General features: G+C 41.6%; 1 protein-coding gene across 3 annotated transcripts in view; it reads right to left on the bottom strand.

The window, feature by feature from the left end:
- Window positions 1–25,115, bottom strand: part of LOC124167266 (protein enabled-like) — a 62,286-nt gene continuing 37,171 nt past the window's right edge. For 2 of the 3 annotated variants that reach the window (XM_046545159.1, XM_046545161.1), the window contains exons 6-9: window positions 22,025–22,518; window positions 21,136–21,366; window positions 10,554–10,842; window positions 1–7,199 (exon numbers count right to left, since the gene is read on the bottom strand). In XM_046545159.1, coding sequence (XP_046401115.1) covers window positions 7,171–7,199; window positions 10,554–10,842; window positions 21,136–21,366; window positions 22,025–22,518 — 1,043 coding nt within the window. In that variant the 3' untranslated portion in view covers window positions 1–7,170. The remainder of the gene's footprint in view (window positions 7,200–10,553; window positions 10,843–21,135; window positions 21,367–22,024; window positions 22,519–25,115) is intronic. The other variant, XM_046545160.1, reaches the window with a different exon arrangement.

Genomic DNA, 25,115 nt, shown 5'->3' with positions numbered 1-25,115 from the left:
TTCAATTTGATAAATTTATTCAAAATACAATGCAAAATGACAAATACTTATGAAGATAGGAATTAACTTCACTATTATACTACAGGCAGTTTGACATAATCCACTGTATATGTTCCTGTATACAAGTGCATGAAATAAAGCATTCCTAGTGAGATCTAATGTCATTTAAACTTGCCAATTTAGGTAAAAAAAATGCAGAACATGTTCACCATGATGGCCTAGCATTACCTACATCCAAAGCATATTGTTGACACCATTTGAGCAGTTGGTCAAAACTAGCTGATAAAGCCAGTCTTGAAGAGTTGCACATACACTGTTGTCATAGTGATACAACAACGCAGAAGGCCACACTGATTTTAAAAACCAATTCAATGCATGTCTGATGGTAACAAATGAATCTCGACTAAAACGGAGGATTTACCATTCTACTTGAAAAATATTAGGCAAACATAATATGTAACGTAGATACATACAATATACATTTATTTACATGAAATTTTCATGAAACAAAAGAATTATTTTGGCCTAAAATTAAAGTTGTGCTATGTAAAATGAGATCTCTGCAACCAACCACATAATCCTCCCAATGAACCAATAGCATACATAACAATACGAGGTAGCAGTTTCAATAGACTAATAAAACCTTTCGGGCAAATTGATAAAATATTAAAAAATTTTGGAACATGTAGCCTCTAAAAAAGTTGAGTAACTTTCACAATTAAAATACAAACAAGTAAAAATCACATTTTGCTTTACGAAATGAAGAAGGTACTTCAAAGAACTAGTAACACTGGAAGAACAATTATTTCGAAAGTTTATGAAATTGGATTTACCTTTCACATGATCCCTTATGTTATTTACACTTCGTCCAAATCACTATCCAGCTCTCTTTCAACAGCTTATATGCCTAATTCAGTATTTATTTACAGTCCATAAATATGACTCACACATGCAAATCAGAAATGATCGAAAAAAGATAAAATAGAAAAGAATGATGATTTATGATAATGATTCATGGCTATGATGGCCAACCTAAATTCTGCTTAGTATGGCACACAAATGGACAGCATGAACAACTCCTTCCTTCAAAATACTACGCAACAAAATTGAACAAACATTTCATTGAGATTTTTCCAGCAGGTGTTAAGTCATACACAAGTAGAGACTAAACAAAAATTTTGAAAAATGTGCTTCCCATTTGTGCAGAAAATGCACATGTCTCAAGGCACGTTGCATTAACAAAATTATCTTGGATTGTTAACTCAACGAGAGGGGAAATTTCCAAGATTACAGTCATCACTCATACTTGGCAGGGGAAATAAAACTTGTACTCACGATTAAAAAATCTACTTTGGCTAAAAACAGCCCACTCAGAAATGATATTTGCCTCAAGAGCCATTTGCTAAATATCCAAACATACAATATAAAAGCACATGCCATTCGAAAACAGCTGGAACACATTGAGACGGAATTTGGAGGTATAACCAAATATTTATTCTCAAAAGACAGACCATGAAAGTTGAGGGTACATATGTATGAAGTCATCTGTATGTACATAAAAATGCAAAAATCTCACTCATAACAATTTAATATAATGTACAATTATAAATATAGAACGTCATACATATTCTTACTGATTCATTGGCATTGTTTTTTTTACTGATGATAGATCTACATTAATATATGTCCACAATTACTTCCCATATTTTTAATGTACAAAACTTTTATCACATGACTACATGAAAACCTATAAGTCTACAGGACAGCACATACGAAAAAGCGAACTTAAAACATTTAAATAGGAAAACATGCATTGTGCACTCAGGGATTCCTATAATTATATTGCATTCACTCACGCAGTTGATATAAATCGTACAGACACTCTTTGCATGCTAGCTTAAGGATGTACACATCTGGTCATATGTAAGTGTGAATGCACACTAGTGACACCAAGTCCAATCACACAGCTACACTCTTCCGCAGTGTCGATTTTGTCTTATCTCAGTCAATTGGAAGGCCAAAATGCAACTGCATTAGATAAAAGCCATACAGGATATATGTGTATGATCAATCTAGACAAAATTGAACACGGCTCATGAAGCGTGAGAAACAAATGTCTCCTTTCATTTTTCTTCACTTAAGTAAAAATTTTCTCGGGAAACATCTATACTCTTTCATACCAAAATAACAACCTTTCGGCTCATTTTATCCCAGGTTTACCAACAGAAATGTGCCCAATGAAAGTAAACATCAAATTCCACAAAAACACACTCATAATCTGTATCCCATTAAAAGGATTCCTTTGACGTCACTCACATCCCTTTATGTTTAAATACACGGAATTTTTTGTTTAATATTAAGACTAGTATTTGCTTTCAACGGATGCAAATTAATATGATATTTAACTTCCCACTTCAAGTATGGCCTTGGAATAAAATAACAAATATACAACTGCCCATTCAACATTACTTCTCACCATACAATGCGCTTTCTATAAAAAATATTTACATGATAAAACACGCATTATACCACTTTTCAAAGATTAATTTGTAACAAACACTATGAAATAAATATGAATGTATTTCTTTTCAATTATTTGCACAGAGAAGTTACTGTGCAGATGGTAGCAATATCCTCTGACACTTCATGGCATAATAAATAAATAAAGTTGAATCTTCCTCATAAATAAAATATTCTCATACGTTTCCATAATAATGCCTTTCCTTACCAGATCCACCACTTTAAACAATTTGATCATCCACGTTTGTATCCACATACTGACCTCCAATAGAATTAGTGATAACTTGGGCATTTAACCAAAATTATGGTTATCCAACATCTCACCAAAATACACTACAAGCAATAGTGTATGAGCAAAGCTGAGCTTAACACGAAAACTGAAGCCTCTTCAGAAGAACTTAAAATGCATAGACATTAAAGTCAGGACGTAAAAAACCTCAGGATGAGTATCCTTCATTAGGATAATAAAAGCTAGAGTCAGACATACTACACTTGCGTAGTATGTACACTGAACGATGAAACTGAAACGTTGTGCAACACACTGTCCTCAACCCTCAGGTGGTAACAGTCACTGCCCCGATGTCCACTCATGGCTACTGTGCGTAAGAGAGACACGATATTCAGACAAGTTGCAATCCACTGACCACATAACTAAATGCTGGCAGAAGTTACCACAGCAAAGGCAGCTCAACCGTCTGGGGCTTAAGCACTGCACCATGAATGTGATACGGAATTTTCACAATGAAAGCAATGCTTCTCTATTTTCCCTTCATATTTGGTCTATGGGCACTACTTTCCATAAACCAACCAACATATCTGCTGCCTTGCATACTGCTATGACCTCCACAACAAAAAATGCTGCATGCTTTGCTCATGACCATGTTGTGTGTTGTACTGTGCAATGGTCTTAAACAGGAATGGGTTGGTTTGGTTCTTCGGTACTCTGTTCTTGAACTTACAACCAGAATCATAACTGAAGCTAAAAAGATTCAGAAGGGAGATAATTCGGAAAGAACAAATTTGAACACTTTTCTAGATCATTACTTGCATTAAGCTGAGATTATTCATGACTCTAATGACATTAGAGATAACTCAATGCATAATTTGAAGCATTTTTTCCAATGTATAAATGAAAATCAGTAACACCTTTTGAAAAATGAGCGATGAAAATGAACACTAGATCTGAGAACTACCACCAAGAACTGGCCTATTATTAGTGACATAAAAGCTTCCCATCGAATCAGCTTCCAAACAAGGTAAACAAATGGGTTGAATCTCTCTTAACACAGCTCAGTCACCAGAATGACTCCCACTGACATCCCAAGACAAAATCCCTATAGATTATTTGCAACACTAACAGGCTATTGCAATATTGAAAATAGTATTCCTTACAAGGCATCAACCATCTAGAGGAAATATGAGCAGAGGCAAAGGAAAATGGATAGGAAAAATGGCAGAACTTTACAACTGAACTGCTGGAAACTATTTCAAATAGCATGCTGCAACATGAACTCATCCCTCATGGAGACAGCCAACATGCATAAAATATCTTTGTGCACAGGACAATGTATATTTTTTCCAAATGAAGAAATCAATTATCCTCAGAAACTTAAGCCTACTTGTAAGCTGAATTTATCATGAGGAAAATTACAGAAATAAACCCTTTATGAGCCAACATTGGTGCAGGCGATTTTGAAATCTTTTTGTCGAAGTGCTAATTTCATCATGAGCAACTTAAAAAAATGTTTATTTTAATAAAATGATTTCACAATAGCAATATTTTTGTTAACATTCTCAAATAAAGGCTGCTTATAAAGAAATGAATCTTTTACACCGGGTAAAATTTTCAACCAATTATTGAGAATATGAATGGTTTTACAGACATTTTTCATAAGGTCACTATTTCTCCTTCATGCAGCCTGGAAATTTATACATGCTATTAGGTTCATTCTGCATGGGACGCAAAGGGTTATATGTCAAGAGTTAATAAATAATGAGGTACGTGCCAAAACTGGAACCATCATCATCCTTTTCTCATGGGAATTAACAACTGCAATTGAAGGGCTGTAGGGAAGCCTTTCCTAGGGCAACAATTCGAGATTCATTACGGCACATGTATGAAAATTGAAACATGAAACCTGGCCGGGTCAATGAGAAATGATTCATGCCTGTAACATAAGTAAATTTGTGCGTGGTACAGGGGGGAATGCCAGAAGGTTATTTCCTGGGTGAAGATCATGAAAAATTGCAACGATGGTCAATGCTTGAGGTGAAACCTACTCCTGACTCCAACTCATACAAAGATGGATGATTTTTTTCTCATCACCACTCGCCCTCTCTGGAAATAGGCAAAACCCAACAACTTTAACAACCCTCCCCAAAGAGTAAGGAAAGTTTACCAACAGTCCCCACTCTAGCTATAGATAACCATCCATTACTGTCTAGCCAATTTTCACTCAGATTTTAATGCCAGCTTCAGTGCAATCAAGTCGCTTCAACATACCTTCACCTTATCTCAATCATTTCTTACCAATACTTCCATAGAATAAAATGAAAAATGCCTTTTAGGAGTTCTTTAATTCAAAATCGGAGAAATAGGCTAGCAGACTGCAGGTTGCGTACTACCAACAATGAAGATTTCATGGGGATATTAACTCATTGACTATAATACAAAGAAACTCATCAAATCAAATTTAACAGGTAAATTGCGATTCTCACACCGATTTTCATCATAACTAATACCTCATAGCCAATGAATATGGTCTCTCTAAAAAAATCACAATTTTGGGGCTTTTCTTTCATCCCTGCCAGTTGAAATGATGTATTTAATTTCAGAGACATTGTGCAGCAAATATGAAGGGAGAAAGATGCTGAATATGATATGGCAGTGGGAAAATTGAATGGACACACAACATATCTACTGACTGACGATTTCATTCATTATTGGAGAACTAACAGACAAGACTGCTATACGATAATAGGCAAAAAAGGTCATTTTCCATGTTTTAATAAGCCCCTGTGTAGTTCTACTGTTCATTAGTATATTTTGAAAGATTAAAATAAATATTTCTGCTCAATTCCAATTGAATAAAGCACCTTGGAATTAATAAGCATTTATATCCTCCAAACAAATCAACAGCAAATTGTGTGTAACAGTATGGATACCTTTTATACTCATTTCCTGGTAAGCATGCCTTCCTCTGCAATACTTTCCCCTCAATTCACCATCCCTTACTCAAATGATGACCAGTTGCCAATGTTGCCGCAAACTCAAATGCCAAAGCAAAAGGTCAATTTAAGGGTGCAACCCTGGATCTCACATGTTCAATCAAGTTCTACTACAATAACAGCAGGTCTCTAATTCTGTCACAATCCTTCTTTTCTCTGAGGCAACTGAACAGTCAACCAAGGTATAACAGTTTTCCCCGACCTCAACTATCTCTGCTCCTCGGAAACTTTGAGAAATGAGACCATTTCACGTGATATTTCATCCCTCAACCCTTGACGCATTGCAACAGCAACCTTGGATAGGATGACAAAGTAATGCAGATTTTAAAAATAACTACAGAGCAAAAAACTCACTTCTGGAATACAAAATCCATCTTCTAATCACAGGCGCAAGAGTGCAGCATACACGTCAAAAGAGGGGAATAGTGACGACAAAAACAGATAAATTGCTGACAACTGGCCACCTCTCCACTCATCATAAGTGTTAGCAATGGACAGTAGACGGAATGGTTATTTATTTCTCAAAATGCAGCATCAAGTCTTAAATAAAGGATATTCCTCAAAAAAAAAAAAAAAAAAAAAAAAAGGAAGATGAAATCCAAGAACGAAGGAATTTAACTTTCTCATTTTCACAGCATTTCCTCTTTTAACTTTTTGAGTATAGACTGATAGTTTCACACAACCTCACCAGTTGCACACTATCTAAAGCAACAATGAATTATTACATGAAAGCCAACTCAAAAAGAAAGGCAGCGCATAAAATTCACACTATAAAAACATATTCAAATTCCCTCAGTTATTAACTTTTCACCATGTCTTCAAACTCGATCAAGAGTGACGCCACGAATACTAAACTGAACTAACTCGATTCAATCAGCGTATGAAGATATCAGACCCTGGCGAAACATGGAATTTTGTCAGCAGAGGAAAGAAATGGAAAATGCCCAATAATAGTGAGAGCAATCACTTTCAGCAGAGAATGATGCGACATAGTGCCTCAAACCCATACCACCACAATTCCTGTATGAAGGAAATTCAAGTGCCATGTTGACCATTGCAACGGGAGTTGGGATGCGCAGTTGCATGCTTGCACAGCACGGGCTTCTGCAGGGCACACCTTGTAGGACGGTCACACTCCATCCTCTCTGGCCGATACACCAGAAAGTGCGGCTCCGCCCATTTGACAAACACAAGATGCCAACACACACAAAACCACTCGCCTACTTGCAGCGTGCACAGCACAGTCTCGAGGGCCACAACGTGCACACCCGGAGTCACAGATGGATCGATTGCATTCCGCACCCAACGCCCCAAACTGGCAGCAAAAACAACACCTCCCTACCATGCACCCTCCTTAACAAACCAAGTCCACAACTGAAGTTTTAGGAACTGGGGTTGCATATGCGTACACCACTAAAAGCATTACCTCCTGTTCAATTCCATCTTGATGGCTGGAAGAAAAGGAAAGAGATGAAGTGAAATAGAAATCCATTGTGATCAAAGCAGCAAGTTCACAAAAAGACTTGTGATGGAGGATTTTCATGAACCATTCACGAGCCAAAAAAATTGAATGGTACAAGAAACAAATAGAACTAGCAAAAAACTAAAAAATATTATATTAAACACATGAATATAAAATAAATTAATTCATAATTAAGTAGTTGCATCTAATTACCCCTTCTAATGACCTCAGGTATATCTCATTGTTGATCTGAATTCCTAACATAATTTTGTTTTCAATTCCCGATTCAGAGGGCCACAAAAAACAATTCTTCCTACAGATGTATGGAATAAAGATATATGCAGTGCAGGATCCCGTATAGGGACAAGGAAGGGTAATTGGGAGGCCTGTACGCTAACCACCCAGCAGTAGAGGGGTCCAAACAAAATTATCATTTTATCTAGAGTAATTTGGATACCCAAGGAGGAGGCTCTCTGGAGCCGCCACTGGATATATACTATACATATAATAATGGAACAGGCACACACCTGAATTCCAAATAACAATTGTAACTGTACCCAAAAAGAGCCATTACAAACATTATGAATACAAAAAATTGAATTGTTCATGTTCTCACATAATAGATTATACCTTTGCAAAAAACCAACAAATGGTGAACTTTACAGTAATCTCTTTAATATCAAGTTTATGGGACCAAAAAACTGGAGGTTCGTAACAACGAACTTTGAAATAGCATTTCTATCATGAATCACCCCAAAAAATAAATACCTAGCAAAAATTCCTAGTTTCTTCAATCTCCCATACTTATACTTGCACTGCGGAATAGCTTCAGAGTATGATATATATGGATAAATCACATACATACACAGTAAGTCTTCGACATATGAACAAGATGCATTCCCAGAGCTTGTCTGTAAGTTGATAAACCTATGCAAGGCATCGAAAAGCATGGTTATCCTGCATAATGCAACACTGCATCACACCTTTGCATTTACTCACGATTTTGACAAACTGATCTAGCTGTGCGTGCGATGCAGATGGAGCCAAATAAATTAAGGATGGAAGAACGGGCGTAACGCTGAACAGCTACTGAATTCACACCAGATTTATTTGATACTGTTCAGACTGCACCCTAAGTGCGAGTTCCTTTATGCCAGACTGCTGCGTCGCATCGGCCAACTCCAAAGGTGCCAAATTTGAAATTTCGGGCACGCACGAATTTTTTGAATGTACGTGTCTTTTGTTCCTAATGTTTGTTTTTGTTGTTTAAAGTGAAAATAGTGTCACAAACCTATCTCGCAAGCAATACAAATAATAAAAATAAAAGGGGTTTGTGAGAATGCAAATTGTAGCGGACTTTAGTTCAAATGTGCACCCTTGTGTACTTTGAAGTCCAAGCTCTTCCCACTAGGGAAACACAATGGTGCAACTTATTCGCGCACCTTCAGTAAATGCTGTGAGTGCCTGTTCGCTCTCTCTTGAACTGCAGAGCAGCAAGGACACTTCTCTCTCATTTTGTACTCCGCGACATTTCGTCCGTTTCACTTATACTGTCTAAGAGATTAAATCTTTTCTTAAAGGAGCTAACGTGCCTTTATTCCTTGCAATAAACAACACAAATAACTTAACATTGAGGATGTCACATTCATTAAGAGTACTCTGCAGTATCCTCATAACAAACCATCCATAAAGACAACATAATTTGTAATGATATCTTCCATCTGCAAATATGTAATACTTGCACAATCTCTAAATAAAAGTAACCTACTTAAGGCCATGAAAATTACTTCACATTCATCTGTCTATTTAGTTCATCTTGCTGTAATCTTTCATACTGACTGTTTCCTACGATAATGAAGGTAGGAGATTAAATAACTCATTTAGAAAATAATAATACAGAAGCATAAATTATTTAGGGAGAGGAGACTATTTTGGTTTGAATCCTCATTACCTAACACAGTGGAACTGGGTTAAAACAAGTTCTGGCTATTATGAGACCCACGCCATTATGGTAGATTGCACATGCACTGTCAATTGACCCTATAATTAGCATGTAAAGAAATCCGTTTTTACGAGGCCCTTTGAGTGTTGGTACTCACCACAGAGAATGTTCAATTGCAGGAAAATCTATACTAAGAGTCCCTAACCTCTGTAATTGCAAGTGATCTTTTGAAAATGAAGTTAATATGGAGCACGAAGTCTAAATTCATGAGGTTAACTTTTGTTTGTGAATATGTAGTTAATTTTTGTGAAAATATTGTGCCATTAACGTACACAAATGCTCAATCTTCTTTTGTTCTTCGGGCAGTAGAAAGCAGTCGACAGCACACCTGCTCATCTGTGAGTCACATGAGTAGAGAGCACTTGAAAAGGTAGACACTGTGGCCCAAAAACGCATTACACTCTTAGCAAGAAAATGAAAATATACAATAGAGTAATTCAAAAGTGGCTTGAGAGGACCCTGTAAAAATTGATTTCTGTGAAGGCTAATTACAGGGACAAATGATGGTGCATCAGCAATCTCCGGTAATGGCGGCAGGAGTCTTGCAATAATAAGAAGCCTGTACTCGCTTTAATGCAGTTCTACTGAAAATGTGACAACCATTCCCAAAAACTAGCAAGTTCTGCCCTTGAGAATGACATGAAACCAGTTGGGTTGAAAAAATGTTGCGTGGAAAATTTTTGTTACATTTTTATGCAATATTTTCATAAAAATTTTCATGTTGAAGTGATTGAATTGTAGCTGTAATTGTAGAATAAAATTTTCTGAAAAACTGTCTGTGAAAAAACATTTTATAAACAAACCTCTTAACTATTGGAAATCATTAAGTTGTTATTACTCTCATCATCATAATGAAATTCAACAAACTTGTAGTTTTTTGTAGCCAAATTCGTAATCATGTAATTCCTGTCTTGTACTTACAAATTTTGTCCCCATTCTACCATATGATACTAAGGCAAATATAATCAATTATATTTTTATTTTTTTTCCATCAAACTTTGCCATAGATATTAAAAAATGGGTGTAAAATGTGTTGTTATTACACAATGGATTAATTAATGGATCTTTGGAAATCGTCAACACACTTCCAGTTTTTTTTAACCACAGGGTATTTATCATGATTTTATGAAGATTTCAGCCATTTTTGCACATGCAAGAAGTATAAAAATGAACATTGCAAAGGTAACACAGGAGGTCAAAAATTTCTGAACTGTCATTTGATATAAAAATTTATTTTCATTCAATATATAAAATGGGTTGAGCGATTTCCAGTTGTAATTTTCCTGACTTTAGCAGATTAAAGTGCTCTTGAGCAACACTGTTCTTACAGAAAGCACTCACCGTCAATGATATCCTGTTTCATCCGACCCAGCTCCTTGCGCATCTCCTTTAAGATGTCCTGCTTGAGCGACTCGAGTTCAAGGGGCGTGGAGGCAGACGAAGCTGAAGACCCAACGCCATCCACAGCACCCGCTGGTCGACCAGACTCCTCAGATGCTGATCCAAACCGCTTCCGTGACGGCTTGGGAGAACCCTCGGATGCACCATTGGAGAACTTGGTGCCGTTCGCCCCGCCACCTCCTGAGCCCTGTGGTCCCTTGTCCCAGGGCTTCTTGTCGCCATCCATATCCTGCAGAAGGGAGACAAAAGGAGAGGCTATCAACAGACAGGACATGCAATGAAGACAAGCAAACCTCATTTGCTCATAAGCCAGAACCACACAATAAATGTACCACCACCGAAAACCACAATATAAAATGAATTACTTATCATAATCTAGAGATAAAAAATAATTTGTCAGAGCCTAAATTCAACACAAGATCAAAAAGGGCATTTCAATTGAACAATTAATCACTAATTCACTCAGCAATTAAACCCACAGGTTGGTTTGCATTCGTGAGGGTAGGGCTCACCCCAGACTAAACCAAAAGCATGTGAAGTTCACACTTTCAGGGTAGGTGGGGCAGTTCCTTCACCTGGGCCACCTCACATGTCAAAGATTTTATCCAGGGGTGTCCAAAGGCTTCATTTGAATCCAAAATTTATCCATCAGCAGCTAAACACTAAATCCATAGCCATACTCCCCATTTACACAATCTAGGGAATAATTATTGTGAGCACTCAAAATTACAAAGGTTGTACTAAACCTTACAAAAATTATCAAAGAATTGCCAGGAACAAATAAAATTCATTAGAAATTTTGTTCTAAGGTAAAAAACATTGTTTTATGATTAATGTTGAAAACATTTCCATTTTCATATTTTTGTACATGATATCATTAGATCGTATTTAAAATTGTAACAATTTTTGCATTACATTTGCATAACACAGTCATATTTTGTAGGGCAAACTGTTGGGCAAAAAATAAACTCCCTTTCACTCGTTGGGAGGGGGAGAGGTCTGTGCCCCCTCAGCCTACCCCGGAAAAGGCCTGTTACTTTTTATGGTATGGTAGGATCATTTTTTTTAATGGCTACGTTAGAAATATGCAAAAATTTCATACAGAAAAAAATTATTCGCCTTACCAGTACTTGATCGGTAAAGCCATGCATATAAAAAATATTTTTAGGGCTTTGAAAATAAATTATTAGCATTAAATTTGAAAGTATATTCCATAGAGTAATCGTTTGTTCCATCGACCAATTGATATGCTTTTTTTGTTATGCCATTGTTATCATCACTGCCATGCATATAAAAAATATATATTTGAAAAATATATAATTGAAAAAAATTATTAGTATTGTAAGCGCTCTTTCATTAAGATTATTATAAGCTGCGAGACGACGAGGGTCGCCTTGAACGGACTTCGTTTGGGACCCAGCCATTAACCCATTTATGCCTAGTGTTCCATTTTTGGAACACCTGCTGTGACTTTCTAATTTAATAACTAGGACTCATTATATACAAATATGCCACGGTTTTTCTTTCTCTACCTCTTTATAAAGATATATTGCATTATGGGGCGGAAAGATTTAGTCAGTTTTGCCAACCCATCGCAGCCAGTGTGTTGAGAAATATCGGTCTTCTTTTTCAAGGCAGTTTTTCTGTGACCATCTCTAATGTTATATTAATAACTATTTGCCATTACGTGCAAATGTTGTAAATTTTTCCCTGCATGTTCAGTAATAGTTAACCTACAGTGCTTATTGAAGACATTTTTGAATCAGCGTATTTTGATTTAGTTATAAGCTTTTATTTAACGGTGTTCCATTTTTGGAACACTAGGCAAATCCACTACTATTATGCGTGCATACATGCGCACTGAAAAATTCACTTTAATTTTAAATCAAGTAAGTAATTAGGCGTGTAACAATTAATTATCTTCCCGGTTCATTGCTGCGCGCTTCTGATCATCACATTCATGGTTTTTCTGACGAGAAGTTTTACCTTTTTCTGATACCAGATGGTGATACTATTGAAAATGGCGGTGCATCGGCTTCTGCTTTGCCTCAACTTCTTATTACTCAAAGAAAAAACGTAACCAAAGTTGTGCGCAAATGAAAGAAAGCCTATCTGACTGCCCAGCCAGTAGAAGGTAGAGTTTCAGAAGAAAAAATCACGAAAATGAAAACCCCTACAGAATATTTAGAACTCTTTCTGGACATTGAAGTGAACCTTGAACTGGCTGTCGGTGTTTTTTGGGAATAATTTTCCTGAGTGGTTACGTCTCTGTTCCGAGAAGAAGTATGCTTTGGGAGCAAAGACCAGATTCGCGTAATTCTCTAGTTAGTGGTGCAATGAGACGTGACCGATTTGAAACAATATTTTCAAATTTGCATTTTGCTGACAACTCTAACGTGAACCACACGGACAATTTCCAAGTTGCGGCCTCTAACTGAGCATCTGAATGACAGATGTATGAAATTTGTGCCAAATGAAATATACTTCATCAGCTTTGATGAGGCCATGATTCCCTATTTCGGTCGTGATGGGTGCAAACAGTTCATTCGGGGTAAGCCTATTCGGTTTGGGTATAAATTCTGGTGCGACTAGGCTACATTTGCTGGTTTCAGCCTTATCAAGGAAAAAACCGAACACTCAATACTAATAATATGGTGTAAGTGCTTCAATTGTTTTGCAATTCACTGAGGTACTCACAACGCAGCATCCCGGTAAATACCATTTTGTGTTCGACAACGTGTTTACAAACATTGCACTCCTTGATAAACTTCATTCAATGGTCCACCAAGCAACTGGCATAGCGAGAAAAGATCGCGTAGACAAACCTCCTTTGCTATCTGATGCTACTCTAAATAAAAAATATTGGGGCACATTCGATTACCGAATTGATGGGAAAGACAATATTGTTTGTAGATGAAATGATAAAAGTGTTGTAACTGTTGCATCTTCTGGTGCCGGTGTCAATCCTTTGTAACAGTCAGTCGTTATTCTCAAAAGCAGAGAGAAGAAGAAAGATACAAGTTACTCAGCCAAATTCGATCAAGGTCTATAATCGGTATATGGGAGGAGTGGGCCGAGCTGATGAAAATATTGACAAGTTTCAAGCATCAAACCGTGGAAAGAAATGGTATTCGAGCCCTCCGGTTATTCTGCTTTGAGCTGGCTTTACAAAATGCTTGGTAATTGCATAAAGACGATAAGAAGCCATTGGATCTTCTTGAGTTTCGTCGCCGTTTGACCTGTCAAAATATAGAGACATACAGTAATTCTATTGAGCCTGGTGGGAAAGAGAGACCGTGAAATCATGAAATCTATGAATCGTAAACTTGACTCACGTCATGACCTCATGAATCATCGGAATGTAACGCAGGGAAAGCAAATTCGCTGTGTCCAAAGCAACAAAAATACCACTTTTCAATGTAAAAACTGCAATGTTTCCTTCCATGTTAAGTGTTAACCTGGATATCATTCTTAATAGTGAGTTAATAAAAGTCTGAATCAAATTTTTTACATGCTATCAATGAGTACGTCATAGTAGTGGATTTGCCTAGTGTTCCATTTTTGGAACACCTCGTAATTAATAATTGGCAAGAGATATATTATTTTTTCTTTCGGATATTGTTTTCATACGTATTTTTATCGACAAAATGTAAAAATCAGGGTAAAATTCGCATTTTTCAAACCTTCGGCATAAATGGGTTAAGCACATTCCTGCTGTCATCGGAAGAGTCGCTTAACAAATGATCTCTTTCGGTGACTCCAGGGTCGTGGGGCTGGTGGCGGCTAGGAGAGGCAGTTGGGGTTTGGCAGCGAAACAGTGTGTACGGCTTGGGCTGAATAAAGCAAGTTGCTATGTGTGAGAATTTGGACTTGTTCCCTGCTTTGTTTCCCCCGAACCCCTTTATCGTCGGCGAAGACGACTTACATTTGGTGTCCGAAGTGGGGGATCTTTGCTAAATACTAGGGGAAGCAACTGCATATGAAGTCACAAACAAAGGTGGAGAACAATCAAGAATGACGGGTCGGATCAGCTTATCGGGCCGCAAGATGAACCTCCAGCAGGCGGTGGATGAGCTATCCGCACTTTGTGGATTCTCAAGGATGAAAACGAAGGTTTTCGGGCCCGTGCGGATAACACAAAGGGGGAAGGACAAATCACGGGGAAGTCATTCTCAATGGTATCCTCCATTGAGTATTTCTCTGGCGCCGCGGGGGAGAACGTGGAGACGTTCTTCTCGCAAGTGGAGCAGGTGGCGAAACTTGGTGGTTGGAGCGACGACGACAAGTTAAGTGTGGTCACCCTACGCACCCGCGGAGGGGCACTAGAGCACCTGCGGGCGAAGGAGAGAGCAGGGGCTGTTAAAACATACGATGACGCTCGGAAGTCTCCGTTAGAAAGGTACCGAGGGGTGAAAAACCGACGGTTCTACAGAGAGATGCTTGCTGGCGTCCGCATGGCACCCAGAGAGCAGATCGAGGAATTTGCGGACCGCATTCGTGAATTGAACAGCCACACGTGGAAGGAGGAGGAAGATGTCGCAGCGGCCGCGAAACGCCAATCCGAAGCGGATGAAAGAGCTTTGGACGCGTTTTTAAACGGCCTGCCGGGCAGAGTGGGGGAACATACGCGTCTTGCGATGCCGGAAACCTTCGACGCAGCCGTTAATGTGGCCGTGTGTATACGCGAGGCAGAGAGGAGGACTCATCCGGAGACGGAAGAGAGAAACGTTTTCACGATGCGTGAAAACGTTTGTCATGCTTGTGGGCAACCCGGCCACTTTGCGAGAGAGTGTGCAAACAGGGGTGGAATGTGGTGCTTTAACTGCGGTGGACAAGGACATTGGGCGAGGAATTGCTGAGTGGGGGGGCGGATGCGCGTCGGGGGGCGCGTTGAGCCGTCTTTAAACGTTTCTGGGGCCGAGCAGGCCGCCCGCCAAGGCCCCCGGTAAAGACTTTGATTCCATGTGTGCACCGTGAAGGGGGAATGGAGGACTTAGCGGTGATTGTCATGTGTGAATATAAGAGGCGGCGTATGTTAGTGGACACTGGGGCCCAGGTGAGTCTAGTGACTAAGGAGTGCTGTGGGGGACAAGTTCCACGTAGGTCTCGTTTTAGGATAAAGGGTCTGACGGGTAGATGTATTTGGAATTACGGAGAGGTAGTGCTTCCGGTATGGTTAGGAAGCGATGTGCATAATCTTCGGGCCCAAGTAGTGGACACCTTGGGCGGGTATGAAGGCCTTATTGGTATTGACTTCCTTCGTGAAACGGGGGCCGTTATTGACGTGAAAAAGGGGGAACTCTCAATTGGGGGGTCAATAATTCCCTTGACCGAGAGAGGAAGAGCGAGATCCAGGGAATTCGCACTGCGGTCAGAGGAGGCATTTGGAGAGGGGCCGGGATGTGCGGTGACGACCACGAGAGGATTTACGACGGGGGGCGTGGCTTCCACCGCCAGAGGGGGCGGGCCCGGAATTATGTCATGGGAACGACCGAGGGACGTGTCGACAGCCGGCCCGGAAGGGAAGCCAGAGGTCGCCGAGAGAAATTTTGACAGCCCTGGGGCGGGAAAACCAAGGAGGAGAGCTAGGCCGCAGCGCGGAAGGAAGCGGCGGAGGGCGGGCGGAATGGCTATCCTGCCGACGGACTCTTCGGTGGGACAGGCGGAGGGGTTGGAGGGGCTGGAGGGGCCTGATTTCGTGGGTCATGAGGGACCTTGGAGCCGCCGGCCACGTGTGGATGTGCCGGTTCGACTCCCAGCGGCGGAAGTAATCCCAGCCCGTTCATCGAAGCTCGTATCCCTCCCCTTACCTGGGCGGGAGTGAACGGAGGGAGAAGAGTGCGTGTTGGAGCCGGCTCTCGAGATGGAGGAGTGTTTAGTTGCCCGGTGTTTGTGTCGAGTGGACGGGGAAGGAAGCGCGAAGGTGCGCGTGAGTAATTATGGGGAGTCGGCAGTAAATCTATGCAAGGGCACACTGGTGGCGACAGTGAGCGATGTACATTTTGTTTCAAATGAAAGATTCTGCGGGGATGATAGTGAGGGTGCATGCGATAGGAACGTGCGCTCTGTGGAGAGTACGAGTCTGTGCGAGCTTTCGGATAGTGACATTGAAGGGAAATTGACGCACCTGAATGGGGGGGAAAAAGCTGTTATGCATCCCCTAATAGGAAGGTACAGGCATTTGTTTTCATTAACGGGAACACCCCCTGCGACCCACTTGGTGGAGCATCATATTCCTACAGGTGACGCCCGTCCTATATATCGGAGACCCTATCGCACTCCGCATCACCTAAAGCCTGTAGTGGAGGAGTTTGTGAAGGAACAGTTGGAAGGGGGAATAATATCGCCTAGTCACAGCCCTTGGGCCTCACCCGTTGTGATCGTGCCAAAGAAATCTGAGGACGGAAAGCCTAAGTACCGGTTCTGCATAGACTACCGTGCTTTAAATGCAATTACTAAACCGGATGTATACCCACTTCCAAACATTACGGAAACCTTAGACTATTTGGGGGGGTGTAGGTATTTCTCGACCCTCGATCTAACGGCTGGTTATCACCAAATTCCCATGGCCCCTGAGTCACGCGAGAAGACTGCCTTTATTGTAAATAGCGGATTATACGAATACCAACGTATGCCAATGGGACTAAGAAACGCGCCAAGTGTATTCCAACGTATGATGGACGGAGTCTTCAGGGGAATGACCCCCACAGAGTGCTTGGTGTATCTCGATGACGTTATTGTATTTGGCGGGTCGATTGAAGAGCATGCAGCGCGGCTGGGCCGAGTGTTTGAGAGGCTCGAGTCGGCCAGGTTGTCCTTGAAATTGACAAAATGTCACTTTGCCCTTTCTCAAATAAGCTATCTAGGCCACATTATCAGCGGAAATGGAATTCAACCGGACCCAAGTAAGATTTCGGCGGTAATGGACTTCCCCACTCCCAAGACGGTAAAGGAGACACAATCGTTTTTAGGAATGACTAATTATTACCGTCGATTTATTAAAGATTATTCCATCCTCGCTCGGCCGCTTACTATGTTACTGAAAAAGGGAACTGCGTTTGTTTGGGCTCCGGAGTGCGACGAAGCAGTGGAAGGGCTAAAACGTGCATTGACGAGCAGCCCAGCGTTGGTATATCCAGATTTCTCCTTGCCTTTCATCATAGCGACGGATGCAAGTAATTTCGCGATAGGTGCCGTCCTATCACAGGTGGTCAATAATGAGGAGCACCCGGTCGCATTCGCATCGAGGCAATTAAAGAAACCGGAAGTGAATTATACGACGACGGAGAAGGAACTTTTGGCCATTACGTGGGCGGTGGGACACTTCCGGTGTTACATCTACGGTCGGAAATTTACCATTTTGACAGACCACGCCGCGCTCACTTGGCTTTTTGGATTAAAGGACCCCAGTAGCAGGTTAATGAGATGGACTTTGAAATTGAGCGAGTACGATTACGAAGTAATTCATAAACCTGGTAAGACCCATGCAAATGCGGATGCCTTAAGCAGGAAGATTCACCAAGTATCCGTGGAAGAGGTTATAGATTTTCGGAAGGAGCAGGAAAAAGATTCCGAGTGTATTGAATGGAAAGGAAGAGAGGGATTCGTGGTCGATGGGGGTATACTATGGAAGGAAACTATAATGGGAAAAAGAGTAGTAGTGCCTTGCAGCTGCCGGGAGAAAGTGCTCCGTCAGTGCCACGACCATATACTGTCAGGACATTTAGGTGTACAGGCAACAGGAAGTAGGGTTAAAAGGGACTTTTGGTGGCCATCCTATTCGCGAGATGTCAAGAAGTATGTAAAGGGCTGCATTGCCTGTAGTCAGAGGAGCCCTTATGGTAGGTGCAAGGCCCCATTACAAGCACTACCAGCAGCGAATAGGCCTTTCGAGTTTATTGCAATAGACATTGTGGGTCCCCTTCCGAAGACAGAGGAGGGTTATAGGTATATCTTGTCGATACTTGATCATTTCTCGAGATATTTAGTGATGGTACCATTAACAGATCAGAAATCTGAATCTGTTTCAGTGGCACTAGTGAAGCAGTGGATACTGAGGTTCGGAGTGCCGGAAACACTTCTTACTGATCAGGGAACTAATTTCATGTCAGAACTTTTTAGACAGGTCTGTAAGTTGTTACGAATAAATCAGTTGAGGACGTCACCCTTCCACCCAGAATGCAACGGGCGAGTGGAGAGAGTTCATAGAACTATTGCGCAGATCCTCAGTCATTATGTCAATTTAAGAAACAACGATTGGGGGCGCCATATTGACTTTGCCGTCGCGAGCTACAACTGTAGTTATCATCGTAGCACAGGTTTCACCCCTCATGAATTGGTATTTGGACGTCAAATGGTATCGCCTTTCCAATGCGTCGAAGTTGGCGTGTTAGAAAAAGAGCACCCTGAGGTTTCTGGGTTAAGGGACAGATTAAAGGAAATGTGGTTAAAGTGTGCGAACAATGATCGCATAGCAGAAAGGAAACGGAGAGAGGCCGTGAAGGGGAAGGGTAAGCGTTGGCAATACAAGGAAGGAGATTACGTATTTCTAAGTGATCCCTGTATGAAGGTAGGGCAAGTGAAGAAATTTCACAAACCATGGAAGGTCCCATACCGCATATCAAAAGTGTTGTCGACATGCAACCTAGTGCTGGAGCTCCCATTCCGCAACCTATTGGTACACAGGAATCGCATTAAACCCTATTTTGGCCCCATTCCCCCTCCGAGTTTAGGAACAGCTGATCGCAGGCCGGGCAGGCCGAGGAAGGAGCAGGCAGCGCCGCCCTCCCAGCCGCCCGAATCCGCCGCTGTTACCTCTGAGGCCGAATGGGAGTGCGAGGGAGTGGGCGTGGTCGCCCCGGCCGTCGGGTCCGACGACGGGTGGGACACAGCTGAGGAGGAATCATCGTGCAGCACGGAGCCTCCCTACATCCCTCCCCCCCAAGTGCATCCATTGCCGGCCGAACGTTCTCCCTACTACCTCAGATCGTCGGAGCCAAGTGTTGACCCCCCTCCCTCCCTGAGTCGGCGGGAGAGGCGACAGACCCCCCAGTGTCCTCTCCGCCCCCACAGCCTTCGCCGTTGGAACGCTCCCCGTATTTCCTTCGTCCACGGGCAGCACGACCGTCGGTGGAGGGGGTGTAATTTGGGCAGTGATGATAGAAGAGGGTGCTGGTGAGAGGAAACGCAGAAAAGGAGAGCTATCGCTGTGTCTGGTTTATGTTTCTCATTTGTTTTACTTCTTGTAATTTCTTTTAAATTTGGATTATTTTTGGCTTGGATATGTACTTGTTATGTTCTGGATGGGCTGATTTCTTCGGTATAATTGCTTCTAGGGCATCTCAATGGCTGATATGGTAACGCATATTTTATTGTATTTATTTGTTTTGAGCAGTGAATATTTGTAGTTCTCATTGTGAATGTTTATTTGGGAGTAGGGGCGAGTCAATCGGCTCGCGCGGATAAGGAGTGATTGGATATAATTAAGTGCACTGGAGGGGATCGTGTGGTTTGATAAATCAGTGGGTGCGGTGCAGGTGTTGTGAGTGGCGCTGAATAGTGACGTGAAACCGGTCCTTGAGGTTTTCCGACTCATGGGACTCCATTAGAATGTGCAACAGACTAAAGACAATAACGGAATTATAATGGACATCATGTTGTTAAAAAATTACATGTCTGTAATCACTATTTTTAATTATTGTGATGTCGTTTACCCATTAATGGTCACAGTGGCGTACGAAGGGGTCATTTGATTATTGGACTTGGCTTATTTTTATTTCTTTTTGTTCTATGATGCTTTAAATTCCATGAGTTGCTTCGGGAGAGTCAGCAACTCACTTTGGGAGGGATGTGGATGTAAGCGCTCTTTCATTAAGATTATTATAAGCTGCGAGACGACGAGGGTCTCCGACGAGGGTCGCCTTGAACGGACTTCGTTTGGGACCCAGCCATTAAGCACATTCCTGCTGTCATCGGAAGAGTCGCTTAACAAATGATCTCTTTCGGTGACTCCAGGGTCGTGGGGCTGGTGGCGGCTAGGAGAGGCAGTTGGGGTTTGGCAGCGAAACAGTGTGTACGGCTTGGGCTGAATAAAGCAAGTTGCTATGTGTGAGAATTTGGACTTGTTCCCTGCTTTGTTTCCCCCGAACCCCTTTATCGTCGGCGAAGACGACTTACAGTATTAAATTTGAAAGTATATTCCATAGCGTAATTGTTTGTTCCATTGAGCAATTGATATGTTTTTTTGTTATGCCATTGTTATCATCACTGTCATGCATATAAAAAAATATTGAAAATAAATTATTAGTATTAAATTTGAAAGTATATTCCATAGAGTAATTGTTTGTTCCATAGAGCAATTGATATGTTTTTTGTTATGTCATTGTTATCATCACTGTCATACATATAAAAAAGATTACAATCTTTACAATTTTTTCAGAAATTGCAGTGGTCCAACCACCACCACCTGCCCCGCACAAGCCACCACTGATCCTGATAAGAGTAGTGGCAGTCTGAGACCCACCTGCTGTTGCTGAACGTCGCCCTTTGAGCAGTCCTGCTTCTCAGCTGCCGCTCGCCGGCGTGCCAAAGTCTTTGCCATCTCGTCCATCATGCTTGCCATACCAACGCCACTGCCCCCTCCACTGCCACCCCCTCGACCCAGTGTGCCGTAGTTGCTGCTCCCACTGCTGCTTGTGCTGCTCCCGCTGTTCTCCGTTGACTGAGATGGGAATGGTGATGGGGCACTCCCCTGCTGTATAGGAGCCAATAGATAGCATTTGTGAAACATGTTCAAATCAAGAGGGCACAACAGAAAGTGAGAACCTTCGAAGCAGCAAATAAACCTCTTTATTTTCATGAAAACACTATCCAATGCAACACTTATACTTTAAATATTGCTTATGAAGATTTTTAAACTCCGAAAAAGTCTCCTGAATGTGAGGGAAAATGTTAGTAAAAGTGATAAAATACATGGAAGTTTTATCACAAAATAGAAAGTTTGCAAACAATGTTATTAAACATAGTTGTTAGGAAGCTGCTTCTGTCCATGGAAAACATTCTGCATGGCAACATACTGCAATTGTCATTGCAGATGACACAACACAATTACTGTACTGGAAAAAAATGAAGGCCATTGGTAAGCTAACAGCACGGCAACTCTTTTGATTGAAGCATCAAGACCCAAATTTTCCTTTAGGCCGTACACAAATTTATTTCAATCTATCCTGACTTTCACACCTATTTCAAATTCCCAGATTACCTTCACCTATTGCAAAGTCCCTCAATTTTCCCCAACTACCCTGTCCCATTTCAAATCCCCAGACCTTACTATGAAATCAAGCTAGCAAGTAATCTGAATTAGTTTCGAGAATAAAAACTCTAAAGAAAAGGCACTCGAGCACTGCACTCACCTTGTTGGCCCTACGAAGCCTCGCATTCTGCAGCGCCGATGCCAACGAATATGTCTCGGGGCCATCCGAGCTCGATGAGCGGCTCATATTAGGCACTGGGGGTGGTGGTGGGGGTGCCGGGCCCGGCAGAGCACCAGGGGGGGCAGCCATCATCATCATGGGGGGCGGGATGGCACTGCTGGGCATGGGGGGTGGTGCTGGTCCACCTGCTGAGGCCGGGGGGGCAGGAGGAGGTGGGGCAGGTGGAGCAGGAGGTGCAGGGGGGGCAGGAGGTGGGGGAGGCTGTGGCGGGGAGGGAGGCACCATCATGGTGGCCGACGAGAGGGGCGACTGCTGCTGCGCCTGCTGGAGCGTGGGTGTTGGTGTAAGGGGAGGCGGAGGTGGTGGCTGGGGCGCTGGAGGCGCGGACGAGGTGCGATGGTGGCCAGGGGGCAGGGCGGGCGAGGAGGAGGGGACGATGCTGCTGTTAGGTTGAACGGCCATCGTGCCAATCACTGCGTCCACCGAGAGAAACACGGCGGGAGAAAAACAAGCAAACAGAGGAGGGATGGGAGAAAGGAGAGGTCAGAGATGAAGAGAGATTGCAGGAGAAAGCTCCGAGAAAATCAAGAGCTCTTCTCAAACTTAAAATCATAACAAAAAACAAACATCCCCTCGAGTGTTCAAGTAACACGCTCTAATCATAAACTGTACTGCATAATGAATAGCAGTTTTCCATTCTTTTAAAACAATTTAAAGATTCAACTAGTTTAGATACACAGCATCATTCTCAAGCCTGCATTGACTTGAGGCTCAATAATGATTAAGTGTATTGAAACAAGTAATTTCATCAAATTGTTATAACTAGTGGCAAATTGCAATTCATTCAAAAGCACATGATAGAACACTTCCATCACATTAAACCTTAGTTCCTTCAGCTCCATTTAGTTCTATTCACATCCTCTGCCTCATTCTCTCTATTCTGCTGGGCACACACAGGAAGCCAAGATATACTCACAAATGGTCACTCAAACGTGAAGCCAAAATTCACTGGCCACAACAGACTGCACACAAACTCAGTTTTTCCCATGCTTCGCAATACGTATTTTACAGACGATTCAGTCCTTACTAATTGTGGAAAATAAACATGATTGAATGTTCATAAAGATTAGGAGATTTTCTAATACATATAGTTTAGAGATGTGCGAATAGTATCCGCGAATACTCGAATATCTCGAATTCTATTCGATTTCGAAAAGTATTCGATATTCGAGATCTCGAATAGTTATGCTTAAGGTACCGTCTCGAATACCTCTAATACTTTGAATATCGTGCCATACACTGTCGCACGCACGTCGTTGGTCGTTGATTCGGAAAAATGTAGAGAACTCTGGTCGTTTAGTGCATGCAGCGCCGTTTTAGGCAAGTTGACAAGCTACATCAAATTCATGGATTAGAGCGGTGAAAAGAGTTCGATGTGGGAAACCAAAAAGGATCAGGCGAAAAAATCCGAAAATCCCCTGTTTCCCCCACCTGAAGAACCTCAGTACCGTGGGATAGTAACTACGTAGCACAATTCCCAAAATCCGCTATCCCCTCCATCCATCAGCCCTCTGCCCCTCCTCCGATGCTTTCCTCCTCTTCGAAATCAAACAAAAGGCCCCAGCTCAGGCAGAGTTCGTATTACGAAGGCCATAAATTAAAAGCTTCAAAAGAAAATATCAGTTACAGGAGAATAATAGAATCGTGTTTCACTCTTTCTCCCCCACTGACCTTCCACTGCCTACCTGTTTCGAAGTTCCCCATTTCTGGAGGTCAACTGCTGCATGAGTCATCTATTAGCCCAAAAGGTGTCTAACAATGACTTTGGGCAATTGATATTACACCTTAATTGGATTAAAATATTAGTAATGTGCGCGTAATTTAAAAACAAAGAATAAGACCAAACGCTACGTATTTCTGACTTTATTGAAGCATTTTACGCAAGGAAATAAATGTCAAAATACGACGGAGGCTAAGCATTCTGGCAAAACTCGATATCCTCGCAGCTGAGCTTCTCGGAATAGATGCAGTATTTTTTTTCGAAAACATATATCAAGTTACAATTTATGAGTTGTGCTATAAATCTCCATCCTCACAGTCACAGACAAAAGGATATTTTCTCAGGATATTTGGTTTCTCCCTGCTAGGGATTTGAATTCATCTGCTATCTCGTGAGAACTTCTAAAGATGGTCTGAAAATAATTGAAGAATTTCTGGTGGAGAAGCGCGTGTATTTTGCAAAATGCCTCCGATTAGCACTTGGCAGCAGCCGTGATGCAACCCGCAATTCGTTCTCTAGTATCTTCTTATGGGTCGCAAACCTCTGAATTCATGGTTTAATTTATTATTACCAGCCATTGACACTCTTGCATTCATTCCACATCTACGACCGTGATTTATCCCAATGCATTTCTCAATTCTTGTGACATGATAAATAATAAAATGCGGCCATTTTTCGGGAATGTCTGACAATGCAAAACTGCAGCCAGTGAGAAGCCCCAATTTTCCCCACCCTGAGCTCCTCACCTTCTGTTACCTTTGGAGTGCCCACTGTGCACAAATTTCGCGAGTGGGCAGTTGTTGCTATTGCACGAGTTATCATAGCTAGGCCAGTTCAAGTACAATTGAAATTCTTGAGGAAGTGGACCGAAATCCACTCGTAAAGTGAGTGGAGTTAGCGTGAAGATTAAACATTCCTGCATCCACATTAAGCCAGCCACATTGCTGTGCCTCTCGAGTTTTTCTTCACCAGAATCTAATTTCCTGGACATTTCCTTGAATTCCAGTCCTGATATTTATTTCCCTGACTGGAATGAACTCTAAATATATGATATTTTGTCCCTAAGCCCCTATATCCATGGCTAGGAAGCAGTGGCAGTGAGAATTTTAGCTTAACATTACAGAGCTCTATTCAATAGGCAGTCCTAGCTTTTTTATGATATCTTTCCCAAAGGTGAGCATGAGCTGTTTACCCATTCAGCTAGAGAGAAAAAGAGAAAGGAAGGAGTGCACTGCCCTAATTGGGGAGTGAACCCAAACACCAGAGGGGAGAGTTTATGTCCTTGAAGTG

This window comes from Ischnura elegans, chromosome 10, assembly GCF_921293095.1.
Source record: "Ischnura elegans chromosome 10, ioIscEleg1.1, whole genome shotgun sequence".
Classification (NCBI taxonomy): Eukaryota; Metazoa; Arthropoda; class Insecta; order Odonata; family Coenagrionidae; genus Ischnura; species Ischnura elegans.
This window is presented reverse-complemented; position numbering and strand designations above follow the sequence as displayed.